Here is a 17,713-nt window from a genome sequence, read left to right as displayed (position 1 = left end):
GAGTGATTTTAGAAGTAGATGAAGGTTTAGAATTTGTACTACTGTGTGCTGGTTTTTCTGCATTTCCTCCAATGGGTTATCCTGGCTTTAGGCCACCTGCTTGAACAATTCCTGGAAGTTTTTAAAGTCATCCATGCAGATAGACAGCAGCAATATGATTGCCTCATCTGGGAAGGAGGAAGAATTGTGAGCAGGAGATGTTGCTTCCTGATCAGTGCCTTTTTCTGCATCGTCCCCAACCTCCTGAGTCTCAGCTGGCTGAGGGCTGAGACATGGAATTAGACTTAAGCTTGCTTCTGTGAGCCATGCATGGCCTAGATGGAGAGCCCCAGTAAGTTGCCCAAGGTTCTCATAGAAGAGAGAGTTACTCACCCTGTGCAGTAATGTCTGTTCTTCGAGATGTGTGTCCCCGTGGGTGCTCCACTCGAGGTGCTGGGTCCGTCCTGGTGCCGCAAAACGGAGAAACTTCCACAGCAGTAGCCCTGTCGGCCCGCGCATGCACTCCTGTTGCCTCGCGCTGTTCACGCCGTTACAGCTGAGCGCGGGCCGGCTCGTCAGTTTCCTCCCAACCGGAAGCATCTGCAAAGAGATAAGCAAAAGCTCCAAAGCAGGGAGGAGGGTGGGTCGTGGAGCACCCATGGGGACACACATCTCGAAGAACAGACGTTACTGCACAGGGTGAGTAACTCTCTCTTCTTCGTTGAGTAGTATCCCCGAGGGTGCTCCACTCGAGGTGAGTACAGAGCAGTGGTCAAGCACTATTGGCATGCTTCGGACTCATCGTCTATGCGCTGTGGCCAAGACTGCTTGTGCCACCGCTGAATCATTCCTCAATATTCTCGTAAGAGCATAATGTTTGGCAAATGTCAGAGAAGATGACCAAGTTGCTGCACTGCATATATCCTGCAATGGCACCCCTCTAAGGTACGCAGTGGATGCGGCCATGCCTCTGATAGAATGAGCGTGAGGTCGCCCCGGTAAGGGTTTGTGCCGTAGGGTATAACAACGTATGATGCAGGAGGTGATGAAATTGGAGATACGTTGTGTGGAGAGCTGTTGCCCCTTGGAGCGCTCCGCTGTAGCTATAAAAAGATGCCGAGACTTCCTGAAGTCGCATGTTCTATGCAGATAGAAGGCCAGCGCTCGTTTAACATCGAGTGTATGCAAACGTGAATCTTCTGGTGAAGAATGAGGCTTCGGATAGAATGTTGGCAGACTTATGGGCTCATTTATATGGAAGGGTGAATTTACCTTCGGGAGGAAGGGGGGGTGAACACGAAGCAGAACCCCCTGTTCAGAAAATAACGTGTACGGTGGGTCGGCCGAAAGAGCTGCCAACTCACTAACTCGACGTGCTGACGTAATTGCAAGAAGGAATGACACTTTCATCGTGAGCAAGCTCAAGTCACAAGTTGCTAACGGCTCAAAGGGGGGGACGAGTTAGTGTGTCCAGTACCAAAGATAAGTTCCACGGCTCCGGTGGAACTGTATGGGCTGGATATAGATTACCGAACCCCTTTAGGAATCTTTTAACTAACGGATGAGCGAACAGTGAATGTCCGTCAATGGGAGCGTGAAAGGCCGAGATTGCTGCCAAGTGAACTTTCAGCGAAGCATTTGCTAACCCGTCTGTCTTCAGCTGGAAGATGTAATCCAAAGTATGGTGCACTGGTAAAGAGAGAGGGTCGAAGTCCCTCTCCAGACACCAGGCTTGGAACCGATGCCATTTATAGGTATAAGCCTTGCGAGTGCTATGGCGTCTGCTATTCATAAGTACATGCTTCACTTCCTCAGAGCATGTCATTTCTGGTGGCTGGAGCCAGTTAGGAGCCATGCCGTGAGCTGCATGCGATCGATGCTTGGATGCAGCATCGAACCGTGCTGTTGAGACAGTAAGTTGGGCATCAGTGGAAGTCGTCGGGGTTGAGCAACCAACATTCTGGATAATTGTGTCAGCCAAATTTGCCGAGGCCAAAAGGGTGCGATGAAGATTACTGTTGCGCCCTCTGTCACTATCTTCTCCAGTGCCCTCGGAATGAGAGGAAGAGGTGGAAACACATAGAGCAGTTGTTGAGAACCCCAATTGAGCAGAAGAGCATCTCCCAGGGAATTCTTGCAGGTACCTGTGACGTAGTGGGGGTACCTGGCTGGTTTCTATGCTGCTGGCTCCGGGGTAACCACCACTGGCTGCTGTGGGTACCACGACCCAGCAAAACAGGATGAGTCACTATGCAAAGGGACCTCTCAACCGGTATGGCCAGACACCCCCCATGGAGAGGAACAAAGGAAGGTGGAATGCTGCCCTGGCTGGGGGGCAGGGCTGGAAGAGTGTGGATTAGTTGCTGTCTGGGAGCATGGAGGAGACAGCCTAGGGAAAGGGGCTGGAGTTTAGGGGCCCAGTCTCCCCCCCATCTCAAGGGGGCCTGAGGCATCCTAGCCCAGCTCTGTGTTCAGATTACATCTGTGCTGTGCTGTATCCTGGAGAGGCAATAAACTTCCTCTATTCCACCGGCTGGTGCAGTCTGTTTGTGCCATTTTGGGGTGCAGGAGACGGGGGACCCCCAACGCGCCGTCACAGTACCTGCCCGTGAGCAGTAATGATGACACTTCTTGTTGTGACAAGTGGCAAAGAGGTCTATACTCGGGAACCCCCAGAGATGGAAGAGACCGTGAGCCACCTCGTTGTGTAACTCCCACTCGTGCTGAGGAAGGAAGTGTCTGCTCAGGGCGTCTGCGATGATATTGTCTTTGCCTGGGAGGTACGATGCGGTAAGGATTATATTGTGGTGGATTGCCCAGTTCCACAGTCATATCGCCTCCGCGCACAGGGATCGTGAACGGGCCCCGCCTTGTCTGTTGATATAGTACACCGTGCATATATTGTCGGTGAGGATGTGGACTGCATGACCTTGGATCCTCTGAAGGAATTGTCTGCATGCATTGGATACAGCTTGCAGCTCAAGGAGATTTATGTGTAGAAGTGACTCCTGTGCTGACCAGAGTCCTTGAACTCGATGTTGTTGCAGATGTGCGCCCCAACCAATCAAAGAAGCATCCATTGTGATCTGTACTGTGGGTCTTCGTGCGTGGAAAGGGACCCCCGATAACAAATTTTCCGGGATGTCCCACCATATTAGTGAAGTCCTGACATGTCCGGGAATGGACACTGTCTTGCTCACAGCGTGTACCCCCGGCGTGTAGACCATGAACAGCCAATGCTGGAAACTGCATAGATGAAGTCTCGCATGCGCCACCACATATGTGGTGGCAGCCATATGCCCGAGCAGTTTCAGGTAAGTCAGTAGGCTGGATCTGGGAGCAATTGAAACCGTATGTACCAAGTCCCGAAACAGCTGGAATCTTGTTGTAGGTAAGTATACTCTCGCACTCAGTGCATTGAGTCTCGCACCAATAAACTCCAAGTCCTGACTCGGTGTCAGGGACAATTTGCTGAAATTGATAATGAGGCCCAGAGCCTCGAATACGGCTGTGGTGGTGGTCACTGCCCACGTAGCCTCTTCGCGAGTCGGGGCCTTTAATAGGCAATCGTCGAGATACGGGAAAATCGCGATATTGAGGCGTCGGAGGTAAGCAGCTACCACTGCCAGGGTTTTGGAAAACACCCGTGGTGCTGCTGACAGACCGAAAGGTAACACTCGGTATTGGTAATGTTCCACGTCCACTACGAAACGAAGGAATCGCCTGTGGGCCGGGTGAATTGCTATGTGGAAATAGGCGTCCTGTAAGTCAAGGGACGCAAACCAATCCCCTTTGTGGAGAGCCGGGATGATAGACGCTAACGTGACCATTTTGAATTTTTGTTTTCTCAGGTAGCGGTTGAGTCGACGCAGGTCCAGGAAAGGCCTCCAACCCCCTGACTTCTTCTGGGTGAGGAAGTACCTGGAATAGAAACCTCTCCCCCGGAATTGAATGGGTACCCTCTCCACGGCTCCTATAGTAAGTAGTCGGGACACCTCTTGCTGTAGAAGAGTCTCGTGAGAGGGGTCCCTGAAAAGGGACGGGGAGGGTGGGAAGTGGGGGGGGATGGAGTTGAAAAGGATGGCATATCCTGAAACAACTATGTCGTTGACCCATCGATCGGTGGAAATCAGAGACCAGCGATGTTGATAAGGCCTCAGCCGATGATGGAATAAGGCTACCTGATTGTGTGACGCTCCCGACAAAGGAGTTGCACGCAGTCCCTAGACTGACCCATCAAACTTGTTGCCGGCCCTGCTGCTGACCGGAAGTCTTGCCAGGTTGTTGTCTTCGTTTTTGCTGGCGTTGTCTTGGTCTCTGTTGTTCATATGGCTTGGGGCGGAATGTTGCATAAGAGAATGGTCTCTGTTTGTTATAGGGCGTATACCTCTTACGTTTATACGGAGGTGTATGCATGCCAAGCGTTCTAAGAGTCGTACGGGAGTCCTTGCCTGAGTGGAACACCTGATCAGTGGACTGGGCGAAAAGAGACTGACGATCGAAAGGTAAGTCTTCCACTTGGCTTAATAACTCCCTCGGGGCAGCTGCTTGGTGCAACCACGACCCGCGACGCATAACTACCGCAGTAGCCGTGGCTCTAGCTGCTGCATCAGCCATGTCTAGGGCGATCTGAAGTGCTGTTCTGGCCGTTGTGTAGCCCTCCTGTATTACCGCCCTCAAGATCTGGAGCTTTGAGTCTGGTAGGTGCTCTAGAAGAGGGACTAATTTGGAGTAGTTGTCGAAGTCGTGATTGGCAAGGGGGGCCGCGTAATTGCACATCCAGAGAACTGAAGTGGCAGAAGAATACACTTTTCTACCTAAAATGTCCAGGCGTTTAGCCTCTTTATCACTTGCCGTATTTTTATTTTGGGCCGTCTTTGATCTTTGCTGGGCGGCTTCCATAACAAGGGAATTGGGCTGGGGATGCGTAAACAAAAAGTCCATCTCTTTTTGTTTTATAAAGTATTTCTTGTCCGCCCTCGTGTTAGTCGGTAAAGAAGCGGCGGGGGTCTGCCATATGTCATTTGTGATTTCCAGGATAGCCTCATCGAAGGGTAGAGCCAGTTTTGATTTTTGTGAGGACTGCAAGTTCTTCAGCAAGGGATGTTGCTTTTGCTGTACGTCTGTAATTTGGATACCCTGAGATTGTGCCACTCTGGCAAAGAGCTCCTGAAATTGTTTGTGATCTTCGGTGGGGGATAGTTCACCAGGAAAGACAGCATAGTCCGGAGATGACTGGTTGGCCGGAGACTCAGGGGTCCGTGGTTCCCTATTTGGAGTGTAGTTGTTTTCATACTCGTCCTGACTAGTAACTGGCACCCTCCACAGGCACTGATGGAATTGCCAGCGAAGGCGCACGAAGTGGAGACGCTGGGCGGGTGGTTTGCGGAGATCGTGATCGTGGATATCACGTGGTATGAGGACACCGGCGGTCATCATAGTGACGATCACATCTGCGATCGTGAGTCGGGGAGCGTCTACGAGTGTAGGCTCTGGACGCCTCGCATCAATGTGAATATCTAGAACGTCCCGAAGACCTCGGTGATATAGATCTGTCAGAAAAACGAGATGGTGAACGAGAATAATAGGAATAGCGTCGTTGATCGTGGTAGGAATAGTGATGGTACGACGGTGATCATTGCGGTGATCTATGATAGCGGTCTCTAGTGGAAACATAATGAGAAGCACGATGGTTTTCAGAGCAGATTGAAGCTGGTGACCAAGGTCCCGGAGAGAACCGTGCTCTTTCAGGCGTGAGTGAAGGGGTCCGAACGCGTCTTGACTTGAAAGGCACCTCATTCGGCACCGAACAATCTGCAGGAGAAGACGGTGCCGTTTGAAGTGGTGTAGTCCCGGTCGCATGGCTGCCTTGGAGTTGAATCAGCGGTGCCGCGGGAGTTAACAGCTGTGCCAGTGCCGGAGAAGGCTGCGGTGCAGAGTGCTGCGCGATGCCGCTGACCACCTGCTGTGCCTGAGTCGGTGCCGTTACTTGCGGCACCGCAGGGAGCAAGGTCTCATCAGCCGGCACGGTAGGCATGGGTCCCGGCAGAAGTGTCAGTGGCTGCGCATGCGCAGTATCAGCCGGTGCCAGGGCCGCCATTGCTGCTTGTGACCCGACCGTTGGAGCCTTTGCCGGTGCCGAGTCTGCCCGCAGTCCCTTAGAAGGAGCCTGCATCGGGTCTTTTGATCCAACCAAAGTTGGAGCTGAGGCACTGCGGCTCTTGCCCGGCTTCTGTGTCGGGTGCCTCGGCAAAGAGCCAGAGGTACCCGGTCTGTCCCATACGTTCCTGCGCTGTGGCTCGGCATTGTGGGGCTCCTTCTCAGGGGAACGGGACAAGTGAACTCCCGAAGCAGCGGGAGAAGACGTGGTCGCATCGGACTGGAGGGCTTTGTTGAATAAAATCACCCTCAGCCTCATTTCCCTATCGTGCCGAGCATGGGCTGTCAGTTTCATGCAGTGAGGGCACTTCATAGGGATGTGCCCGTCCCCTAGGCATTTAAACGCAGTGCGAATGCCCATCTGAGTCTGGCATCGCCTCCTGGCATTGGGAACATTTCTTGAAGCCAGGCATTTTGTCTTTTCTTTCCTTTTCTCCCTTTTTCTTCTTCTTTTCTTTTAAAGGCTACTATAAAAAAATAAACTAGGATGGAAACAAGGATCTTGAGAACTAAATAACTAACTGAGGGTATGTCTACACTACAAAGTTAATTCGAACTAACTTAGTTCGAATTAGTTAATTCGAACTAAGCTAGTTCGAACTAACGCATCTAGAACTAAAAACTAGTTCGAACTAGCGTTTTGCTAGTTCGAACTAGTAAGTCCACATTGAGTGGACTCTGAACAGGGCTTAAGGATGGCCGGAAGCAGTGCCGGCAGGGCATAAAAGGAGGACTTAGAGCATGGAGATGCTGTCTCAGGCTAGCCGAGGGCTGCGCTTAAAGGGTCCCGACCCCCACCCCGGACACACAGTTCTAAGGGGTGCCCCGCTTGCAAAGAAGTTCTGGCTTGGAGTGCCCTGAGTGCCCACACTGGGCACATCACAGCACTCGGCCATCAGCCCGGCTGCACTTGCCGCAGGCTGCCATCTGGGGAGAGGGAGTAATTGGGGGGCTGCAGGAGAGCTTCCACCCCCAGAAGCCCGCAGAGTCAGCCCAGTCCTCCCCATCGGGGGCTCGTACCCCATTCCTCCCTCACCTCCTTCCACTTACCCTTCCCTAGCCCCCCTTCTTATTGATGTACAAAATAAAGATAACGTTTCTTCCAACATTGACTCTGTCTTTATTGAAAAAAACTGGGGGAGACTGGGAAAAGGAGGTGGGAGAGGGGAAGAGAGAGGCTGGAAGAGGGGAGGGCAACTAACATGATCAGGGGTTGGGAACAGGTCCCATATGAAGAGAGGCTACAGAGACTGGGACTGTTCAGCTTAGAAAAGAGGAGACGGAGGGGGGACAGGATAGAGGTCTCTAAAAGCAGGGGTTGGGTGGAGAGGGTGCATTCAGAAAAGTTCTTCCTGAGTTCCCATCAAGAAGGACTAGAGGACACCAAAGGAAAGGAATGGGTAGCAGGCTTGAAACTAGTAAGAGAAAGTTGTTCTTGACAAAGCAAATAGTTAACCTGTGGAACTCCTTGCTGCAGGAGGCTGTGAAGGCTAGAACTAGAACAGAGTTTAAAGGGAAGTGAGATAAAGTGATGGAGGTTGGGTCAATGGAGTCCTATTAGCCAGAGGGTAGGAGTGGTGTCCCTGCCCAAAGTTTGTGGAAGGCTGGAGAGGGATGGCACGAGACAAATGGCTAGGTCATTGTCTTCGGTCCATCCCCTCCAGGGTCCCTAGGGTTGGCCGCTGTCGGCAGACAGGCTACTGGGCTAGATGGACCTTTGGTCTGACCCAGTACGGCCATTGTAAGCTCAGGGCTCAGTGTCGGGGGTCTCAGTGGACCCCCTTGATTTTCATGCACACCTGGTCCTGGGTGGCCAGGCTGGCAGCTCTCCTGCCCTAGACGGCCACTTTTCTGTGCCTAGTGCGGAGATCGTGGACGAGGTCCACGATGTCCGCACTAGCCCAGGAAGGTGCCCGCCTCTTGCGGTCCAGGGCAAGCTCCCGGGAGCCGCCAGCCTGGTCCCGGCAAGAGGGGGTGGGCTGGGGGGCATCGGGTGGGTGGCTCTGTGCCGTGCCAGGTGCAGGGTCTGCTAGCTGGGTGCTGGCAGGCTTGCACCTGGCACGGGCACCGTAGCCAGCCCGTGCCCCTTTAAGGGGTCCGGGGCTGGGAGGGGGGCATAGAGTTTCCCTGGTGTTGGCCAGAGTGGCCACCAGGGAAACCTGGGGAGGGCTAGCCTCCCACTAGTTCGAACTAAAGGGCTACACAGCCCTTAGTTCGAACTAGCTAGTTCGAACTAGGCGTTAGTCCTCGTAAAATGAGGTTTACCTAGTTCGAACTAAGCGCTCCGCTAGTTCGATTCAAATTCGAACTAGCGGAGCGCTAGTGTAGCACCTATTAAAGTTAGTTCGAACTAACGTCCGTTAGTTCGAACTAACTTTGTAGTGTAGACATACCCTAACTATCTAAGTAATAACTACTAAGAATTATTAACACTATCCTAACTATGAATGCCAAGTGGCAAACAGATTTCTAAAATGAAACTCCCTTTTCTCCTCAGGCCAGAGAGGGAGCGCGTCCTAGGTCCGTCTGTGGCCGCAGACGGTTGAAAGAAACTGACGAGCCGGCCCACGCTCAGCTGTAACGGCGCGAACAGCGCGAGGCAACAGGAGCACATGTGCGGGCTGGCAGGGCTACTGCTGTGGAAGTTTCTCCATTTTGCAGCGCCGGGACGGACCCAGCACCTCGAGTGGAGCACCCTCGGGGACACTACTCGACGAAGAATCATGGAATCACAGGGCTGGAAGAGACCTCAGTAGGGCATAGAGTCTAACCCCCCGCCCTCCCCACCCAAGCAGGACCAACCCTAATTTAATCATCCCAGCCAAGGCTTTGTCAAGCCAGGACTTAAAAGCTCTAGGGATGGAGATTCCCTTTACCTAAAAAACTTCAGATATCACAGTATAAATTGGTTCCAAGATGTTACCTCTATGCACTTACCTACTTTTACTATCAAAATTTGTTCCAAGATCCTACAATTGAGGTCAAATTAACAGGCCTATAGTTTTCCTGGATTACGTTTTCCCCTTTCTTAAAAATAGGGACTATATTAACAATTCTTCTGTCATAAAATGTGACCCCTTAATGTATGGATTACTTAAACAGAAGGGGGAAATGTATTCCTGTTTTTAACATGTTCTCATAAAATTCATTGTGTACTCAAAAATAATTTGCTTTGTACTGAAAACTGTAATTTTGATGCACATAAGATGTGTTCTTTATATGTAAAAAAAATAATTGAATCTATGCTTTAAGTACATCATGACCAGCTCTTCCACTGTAAAATCATGTCATGTTACATCATATTACATGGAGTAGTTTTGAAGTTGCATAGCAAACTTAATAATAATGCTTTTGTAAAATGCGCATGGAACTAACATCTTTAATTACTAACCTCATCAATACCACAGTCACATTCCTCCTCCTCTTCGATTACACCATTACCACACATCATTGTTCCAAACACTTTCTTTTCTGGTATGTTAAGAAGGCAAGTTTTTCCTGGTTTTCTTATTGTGTCGAAGTAGTATGCTCTGGAGCAGTTACTGAACTCTGTGCACATTATTCGCCTGCGCAGAGAGAAAATATCGAATACTAGAGAGCACTTTAATCTGTCAACATACCAAAATACAATGGCTAGAAATTGAAGCTAGACAAATTCAAACAACACTTAATGGAACTAATTGCTTCAATCAGCACACAAGATGGGTGCACAAAGGTGTACTGGGAATTTTAAATCTTAGAGAATTTTTAAGTTATTGACTTTCCAAACCAAATAATATTTTTATTGAAGTAGAAACATGTATTCTGCTCTCCAGTTTCTCTGTAGTCTTTGATCCTCCTGTTATCTTGATCCAGTTTGACTCTGGTACCTGGCTTGTGGTTCTGATTTGAAGCCATAACACTGTATATTTCAAATTTTTTCCAGAACCGCATTTCTCTTTTCACTAAATAGACAATCTTCCTCAAAAAGAATATCTTCAGTTTTCATTCTTGTCACTGATCCACGATCAATGTCTGGCCCATTAATCTAACCAGATATGTAGGGGTTGGGAAACTTAAGCACAAAGGCCGGATGCAACCCCTAAGGGTGTGTCTAGACTACATGCCTCCTTCGACGGAGGCATGTAGATTAGCGAGATCGGAAGAGGGAAATGAAGCCGCGATTAAAATAATCGCGGCTTCATTTCCCTCTTCCGATCTGGCTAATCTACATGCCTCCGTCGAAGGAGGCATGTAGTCTAGACACACCCTAAGTTGCCTACATCTGGCCCCCGAGGCTTAGAGCTTCCCCCAGCATTGGGGAGCTTCTGCTAGTGCTCCAGCCCCTCTCCAGCTTCTCACATGTGTGTGGCCCCCAACTGATTTTTCTGTGGGTCAGCGACCCTCAACCCATAAAAGGTTCCCCACCCCTGCCTTAAATAAATAGCTGAAGGTATAGCCTTGGCTGAAGCATCAAGAGCTAAAAATTGTCCTTAACTCATTTTTGGAATATACTCTGCATGCTGCCCTCACCCCAAGCATTGACTCTGCAGCTCCCGTTGGCCAGGCACTGAGGCCAATGGGAGCTGCGAGAGTGGTGCCTGGAACAGCATTACACAAAAATCATTCTTGCCTAAGATCCATTGCAAGGAGGGGGGTGCCGATCACTTTCAGGAGCCACCCAAGGTAAGCACTGACCACTTCACTCGTTTGTGCACCCCAGCTCCCTGCCCCAACCTAGAACCTGCACCCAAACTCCCCCACCCCCAGAACCCACATCCCTCACCCCTTCCACCGAGCCTGGTGAAAGGGAATGAGGCTTGGGGAAAGTGAGCAATTAAGGGAGGAGGAATGGATCTTTCAATATGTGTGATTAGAAAAGTGGGCATGTAGAAGCCCTGGCCATGCTAGAAGAGTGTGCCCATTAGTGCAGTTGGCAGTTTCCTGGGTGCCAGCATAGCTGACAGCTCACTGGGCATCAGCCAGCAAAGGTGCAGCATCACACAAATGTCAGGCAGACCGCTGATTGTATGTGTGTGGTGCTTCTGCCTTGGGACCCAGAATTACTGTTGGCAGGCCTGGAAGGTGTCTTTTCCCAATAGCTGACATTACTGAAGGCTGAGTCATCTGTCTTCAGATCTCTTCAGCAATTCAGATTTAGAATTTAAGATCAGAAGAGACCATCATGATCATCATCTTGCACATCAATTGCCATGGAATCTCATCCACCCACTCCTGTAACAGAGCCAAGGAGCAACGGCTGAAGGAGCTGGTTATGTTTAGAAGCTTCAGGGGGTAGCTGAGTTAGTCTGTATAGGATAAACTTAAAAAACAACAAATGATCTGGTATCACTTCTTCAGATGACCGGAGTTTTGAGTTTAGGATGTGCAGTTATGTTTAGCTTGGAAAAGAGGAGATTAATAGGGGACATTTTTGTTTGTTTGGGTTTTTTCCCGTGTTTGTGAGTGAGGCTTCCCCCCCACACTTTCCCTTTCCCCTCCCCCTCTCCTTCATGGAGTGTGTGCTGTGACTGGCAGGTGGAAACTGTTGGCTTCTAATTAAAGTTTGAATTCTAGAAGCCTCTGCTGATTGGCTGAGCCTTGGTAGGGGGAGGGACTTTCAGGCAGTCCAGGGCTTTATAAAGCAGTGAGCAAGTGACCAAGGAGCTTGCAAACAGGTGAGTGCTGACAGGGAGTTTAGAGAGGGAGTTTGGAAGGGAAGATGGGAGGGCACAAGGTTCTCTTGCCTTTCTTTTAAATCCTTTTTCCAGGACAGCAGGGATGGATGGTGATAGATTTGCTGTTGTTACCTACACAGCGTGTGCCATGTTTGTCTTCCTCCCGGAAGAAAGAATGGATTTCATCTGTACTAAGTGAAAGTTGGTCGCCATTTTGGAAGAAAAAATTAGAGGACTGGAGGCCCAAGTGTCAACCCTAAGCTCGATCAGAGAAAATGAAGACTTCCTCGATAGAAGGCAGCATTTAATCCTGCAAGCACAGCAGGCGGAAGAGCCAGAGAGGGCAGTACGGGACCAGGAAGAGAACTGGCGACATGTAACTTCTAGAAGGGGGAAAAGGCCAGCACAGGAATTCCCCAATGCTATAGAGGTAAGTAATCACTTTCAGGCTTTCTCCACAGGCTCTGCAGTGGTAAATGCTTTGGAAGGGTCCTCACAAGAAAGAAACCGCAAGAGAACACCATCTACTGGAAGGCATGGGATGCATAGTCCTAAGGATGGGGGTTCCACGACCACCACCCCCAAAAGAAGATGATGGGTGGTGGTGGTCGGGGACTCCCTCCTAAGAGGGACTGAGCCATCCATCTGCCATCCGGACCTGGGATCACGAGAGTTGTGCTGCTTACTGGGAGCTCAAATTCAGGATTTGACTGAGAGGCTTACCAAAATGATCAAACCTTCGGATCACTACCCCTTCCTGCTTCTCCACGTGGGAACTAACAATACAGTCAAGAATGACCTTGAGCGGGTTACTGCGAATTATGTAGCACTGTGAAGAAGGATCAAAGAATTCGGAGCACAAAGTGGTGTTCTCATCCATCCTCCCTGTGGAAGGGAAAGGCCTGGGCAGGGATCGTCAAATTGATGAAGTAAATGTGTTGTTGCGCAGGTGGTGTCAAAGAGAGGGCTTTGGTTTCTTTGACCATGGAACTCTGTTCCGGGCACAAGGATTGTTATGAAGAGATGGGATCCACCTAACCAAGAGAGGAAGGAGCATCTTCGCGGACAGGCTTGCAAACCTAGTGAGGAGGGCTTTAAACTAGGTTCATTGTGGGACAGTGACCAAAACCCCGAGGGGAGTGAGAAAGTCGGATACCGGGAAGAAATGCAAAGAGGAACGAGCAAGAAAGGAGGACCCCTGATTCCAATGGAGAATAGAGGGCAATCAACTGGTTATCTGAGGTGTTTGTACACTAATGCGAGAAGCTTGGGCAACAAACAGGAAGAACTGGAGGCCCTGGCCCAGTCCAAGAAATATGATTTAATTGGGATAACTTGGTGGGATGACTCGCATGACTGGAGCGCTGTCATGGAAGGGTATAGACTGTTCAGGAAGAACAGGCAGGGGAGAAAAGGAGGAGGAGTTGCACTATACGTAAGAGAGCACTATGATTGCTCAGAACTCCAGTACAGTACATAGAGGGAGAAAAACCTGTTGAGAGTCTATGGGTTAAGTTTAGAGGTGCAAACAACAGCAGTGATGTTGTGGTTGGTGTCTACTACAGGCCACCGAATCAAGTGAATGAGGTAGATGAGACTTTCTTTGGACAACTGAGAAGCTTCCAGATTGCAGGCCCTGGTTCTCGTGGGGGACTTTAATCACCCTGACATCTATTGGGAGACCAATATGGCAGTACACAGGCAATCCAGGAAGTTTTTGGAGAATGTTGGGGATAACTTCTTGGTGCAAGTGCTGAATGATCCGACCAGGGGCCGTGCGCAGCTTGACCTTCTGCTCAGAAACAGAGAGGAACTAATAGGGGAAGTAGAGATGCATGACAACCTCGGAAGTGATCATGAGATGGTAGATTTCAGGATCCTGACCAAAGGAAGAAAAGAGAGTAGTAAAATACACACCTTGGACTTCAGAAAAGCAGATTTTGACTCCCTCAGAGACCTGATGCGCAGAATCTCCTGGGATGCTAACATGAAGGGGCAAGGAGTCTAGGACAACTGGCAGTATTTTAAAGAAGCCTTATTGAAGGCACAGAAAGAAAGCATCCCGACGTGTAGCAAGAGAGGCAAACATGGTAGGAGACTGGATTGGTTCGGTTCTAGGGCCAGTTTTGTTCAACATCTTTATTAATGAACTGAATGAGAGCATGGGTTGCACCATCAGCAAGTTTGCAGATGACACTAAGCTGGGGGAGAGGTAGATATGTTGGAGGGTAGGGATAGGGTTCAGAGTGACCTAGACAAATTGGAGGATTGCGCCAAAATAAATCTGATGAGGTTCAACAAGAACAAGTGTAGAGTCCTGCACTTGGGATGGAAGAATCCCTATCATTACCACAGGCTGGGGACCAACTGACCAAGCAGCAGTTTGGCAGAAAATGACCTGGGGATTATGAGCCAACAGTGTGCTCTTGAGGCCAAGAAGGCTAATGGCATATTGGGGTGCATTAGGAGGAACAGTGCCAGCAGTTCTAGAAAAGCGATTATTCCTCTTTATATAGCACTGGTGAGGCCACATCTGGAGTATTACATCCAGTTCTGGGCCCTAATTACACAAAGGATGTGAACATATTGGAGAGGGTCTGATCAGAGGCCAATGAAAATGATTAAGAGGCTGGAGCACATGACTTATGAGAAGAGGCCAAGTGATTTGGGCTTGTTTAGTCTGCAGAAGAAAAGAGTGGGGCTTTGATTACCTGAAGGAGAGAGGCTGTTCTCAGTAGAGAAAGATATTAGAAGGAGGAGCAATGGTCTCAAGTTGCAGTGGGGGAGATCTAGGTTAGATATTAGGAAAAACTATTTTATTAAGAAGGTGGTGAACCACTGGAATGGGTTACCCAGGGAGGTAGTAGAATCTCCATCCCTAGAGGTTTTTAAGTCCTGGCTTGACAATTATTTAGTTAAGGTTGGTCCTGCTTTGGGCAGGGGGCACTTTGTGACATATATCACATTAGAGGATATGCAGATGCAATGGATCTCTGAGGCAGCGGTATATGTGGCATATGTGTGCCTGTATAGATGTGTGAACAGAGTTGGCAATGGGGTTTATTGCAGGGGTAGGTTCTTGCATGAGTATGTTTGAGGTGTGATGTATGATTTCTGGAAAAAATTTGCTTCAGGTTAGAGCAGTGTTTCTCAAACATTTTGGCCCATGGACCACTTGGCTCAATGCAAATCTTTCCTCAGACCATCAGCTGCTAATGGAAACTCACAGTTACATAATTACACCCGAGCCATTGTGCTGGTGCTGTAGTGAAGGAGAATGGTTTCATTTAAATTATTACACAGATTAAGCATTTTAACTCTCTCATGTTAGTTTATCAAACTTCATTTTAAATAAAGTAATATATTAATTTATGTCCAACACAAAAGGTTTCAATATTTTTGTTATTTATGGCAGACGTGAGGAAACTTTTTAGTGTCTAGGGCCACTGACCCACAGAAAAATCAGATGGGGACCACACCAGTAAGAAGCAAAATAACTCTTCAACCCCCCCCCCAACCCTGACTGATGTGACTCCAAACTGAGACACCTCACTCCTCTGGTGTTCCAGTCCCACAGGGTGAGGGGAAGGGACAGGGAGGACTAAGGTTCAGGGCTTCTCATAGGCCAGACTTACTTTTCTGGGGTTCCAGAATTAGTGGATTTTTTGGACCTATTTAGGCTCAGGGATGGAGACATAAATGAAGAGATTGGTGTGCAGGACCGGGCTGCCAGCAAGTGGGATAGGGATGGGGGTGCAGGATTTGGGCGGGAGGTGGTGTGCAGGAGGGGGTAAAGGTGCAAGGTCTGGGTTGGAGGTAGAGTGCACAAGCAGGCTGAGAGTAGGGTATCTTGCTGGGGGGAGGGAGCAAAAATGAGGGAGGGTGCAGTGTGTGGCCAGGAGGCAGAGTGCAGGAGGAAGGGAGAGTATAGGAGCAAGCTGTGGGTGTGGGCTCTTGGGGTATGTCTACACTATTCTGCTAGTTCGAACTAGCGGGGGTAATGTAGTCATCCACAAGTATCAGAGGGGTAGCCGTGTTAGTCTGAATCTGCAAAAGCGACGAGGAGTCCTGTGGCACCTTATAGACTAACTGAAGTGTAGGAGCATAAGCTTTCGTGGGCAAAGACCCACTTCGTCAGATGCATGTAGTGGAAATTTCCAGAGGCAGGAATAAATATGCAGGCCAGGATCAGGCTGGAGATGACCAGGTGGATCCAATCAAGGAGGATGAGGCCCACTTCTAGCAGCTGATCTGGAGGTGTGAATTCCAAGAGAGCAGAAGCTGCTTTTGTAGTTAGCAAGCCATTCACAGTCTTTGTTTAATCCAGAGTTGATTGTGTCAAACTTAAAGATGAACTGAAGCTCAGCAGTTTCTCTTTGAAGTCTGGTCCTGAAGTTTTTTTGCTGCAGGATGGCTACTTTTAGATCTGCAATTGTGTGTCCAGGAAGATTGAAGTGTTCCCCTACAGGTTTTTGTATGTTGCCATTCCTAATATCAGATTTGTGTCCATTGATTCTTTTACATAGGGACTGTCCTGTTTGGCCAATGTATATAGCAGTGGGGCATTGTTGGCACATGATGGCATATATTACGTTGGTGGATGTGCAGGAGAATGTACCAGTGACAGTATGGCTGATCTGGTTAGGTCCTGTGATGGTGTTGCTGGTGTATATATGTGGGCAGAGTTGGCACCGAGGTTTGTTGCAAGGATTGGTTCCTGAGTTCGAGTTATTATGGTGCGGTGTGTAGTTGCTGGTGAGAATATGCTTAAGGTTGGTGGGTTGTCTGTGGGCAAGGACCGGCCTACCTCCCAAGGCCTGTGAAAGCAAGGGATCATTGTCCAGGATGGGTTGAAGATCACTAATGATGCGTTGGAGAGGTTTTAGCTGGGGACTGTAGGTGATGGCCTCTGGAAATTTCCACTACATGCATCTGACGAAGTGGGTCTTTGCCCACGAAAGCTTATGCTCCTACACTTCAGTTAGTCTATAAGGTGCCACAGGACTCCTCGTCGCTTTTGTAGTCATCCACAGTTGCAAATGAAGCCCGGGATTTGAATTTCCTGGGCTTCATTTGCATGAAGCCGGCCGGTGCCATTTTTAAATGCCGGCTAGTTCGGACCCCGTGCCACGCGGCTACACGCGGCACGGACTAGCTAGTTCGGATTAGGCTTCTAATCCGAACTAGCTGTACGCCTTCATGCAAATGAAGCCCGGGAAATTCAAATCCCGGGCTTCATTTGCAACTGCGGATGACTACATTACCCCCGCTAGTTCTAACTAGCGGGGTAGTGTAGACATACCCTTGGTGGGGATTGAGGTGTGGGGTTCTGGGCATGAGGGGGGATGCTTACCTGGATTTGTACCCCCTTGAAGCAGGGAAAGCCAGTTCCCTCAGCTGCGTGGGGAGGGAACTCAGCCCCACCTCCCATGCAGTGGGGAGCCCACACAGCCATGAAGCTGGAGCACAAACTCCGGCTTCCACCTCAGAGGGCATGAGGGGGAAAAGGGGAGAAGGTGAAGAAAACCCCAATCTTCTCCATCAGACCCAGCTCACAGGCTGTACCCTGGGGGAGGAGGCAAAGGCAAGATGCTGAGGTGGACGTCGGCTCTGTCATGGATATGTGGACACGCCCCCATGAGAGCCTACCATGTCCCACATTCCCCTGAGGGCATGCTCCCACAGTCTGGGCCCTGGCCCTCCCAGGGGGCTAGGGACGGTACTGAGACCTCCCCCACCGAGCCGGGTGGCGATTCCTGACTCCTCCACCACCCCTCGCACATGGCAAAGAGGTGCCTTGTGAGCACAAGGGTCCTGCAGGACAGTGCCCCTCCCCTGGGCTGGGCCACACCTTGATGAAGGAGGAGTCCTCAGTGGCCAGGATGGCAGGTGCAGTGCAGGGGAAAGCAGCTCTGACA

At 49.9% G+C, this 17,713-nt stretch overlaps 1 protein-coding gene across 7 annotated transcripts in view; it reads right to left on the bottom strand.

Moving 5' to 3' along the window:
- The window catches only part of LOC102463166 (disintegrin and metalloproteinase domain-containing protein 21-like), a 135,521-nt gene that overhangs the window by 57,377 nt on the left and 60,431 nt on the right, over positions 1 to 17,713 (bottom strand). For all 7 annotated transcript variants that reach the window (XR_003090199.2, XR_012900817.1, XM_075919610.1 and 4 more), the window contains one exon: positions 9,530 to 9,704. Coding sequence is in view for 5 of the 7 variants with exons in the window: in XM_075919610.1 (XP_075775725.1) it covers positions 9,530 to 9,704 (175 nt within the window). In the remaining 2 variants the exon portion in view is untranslated. The remainder of the gene's footprint in view (positions 1 to 9,529; positions 9,705 to 17,713) is intronic.

The sequence above is a fragment of the Pelodiscus sinensis genome, chromosome 1 (assembly GCF_049634645.1).
Source record: "Pelodiscus sinensis isolate JC-2024 chromosome 1, ASM4963464v1, whole genome shotgun sequence".
Taxonomy (NCBI): Eukaryota; Metazoa; Chordata; order Testudines; family Trionychidae; genus Pelodiscus; species Pelodiscus sinensis.
This window is presented reverse-complemented; position numbering and strand designations above follow the sequence as displayed.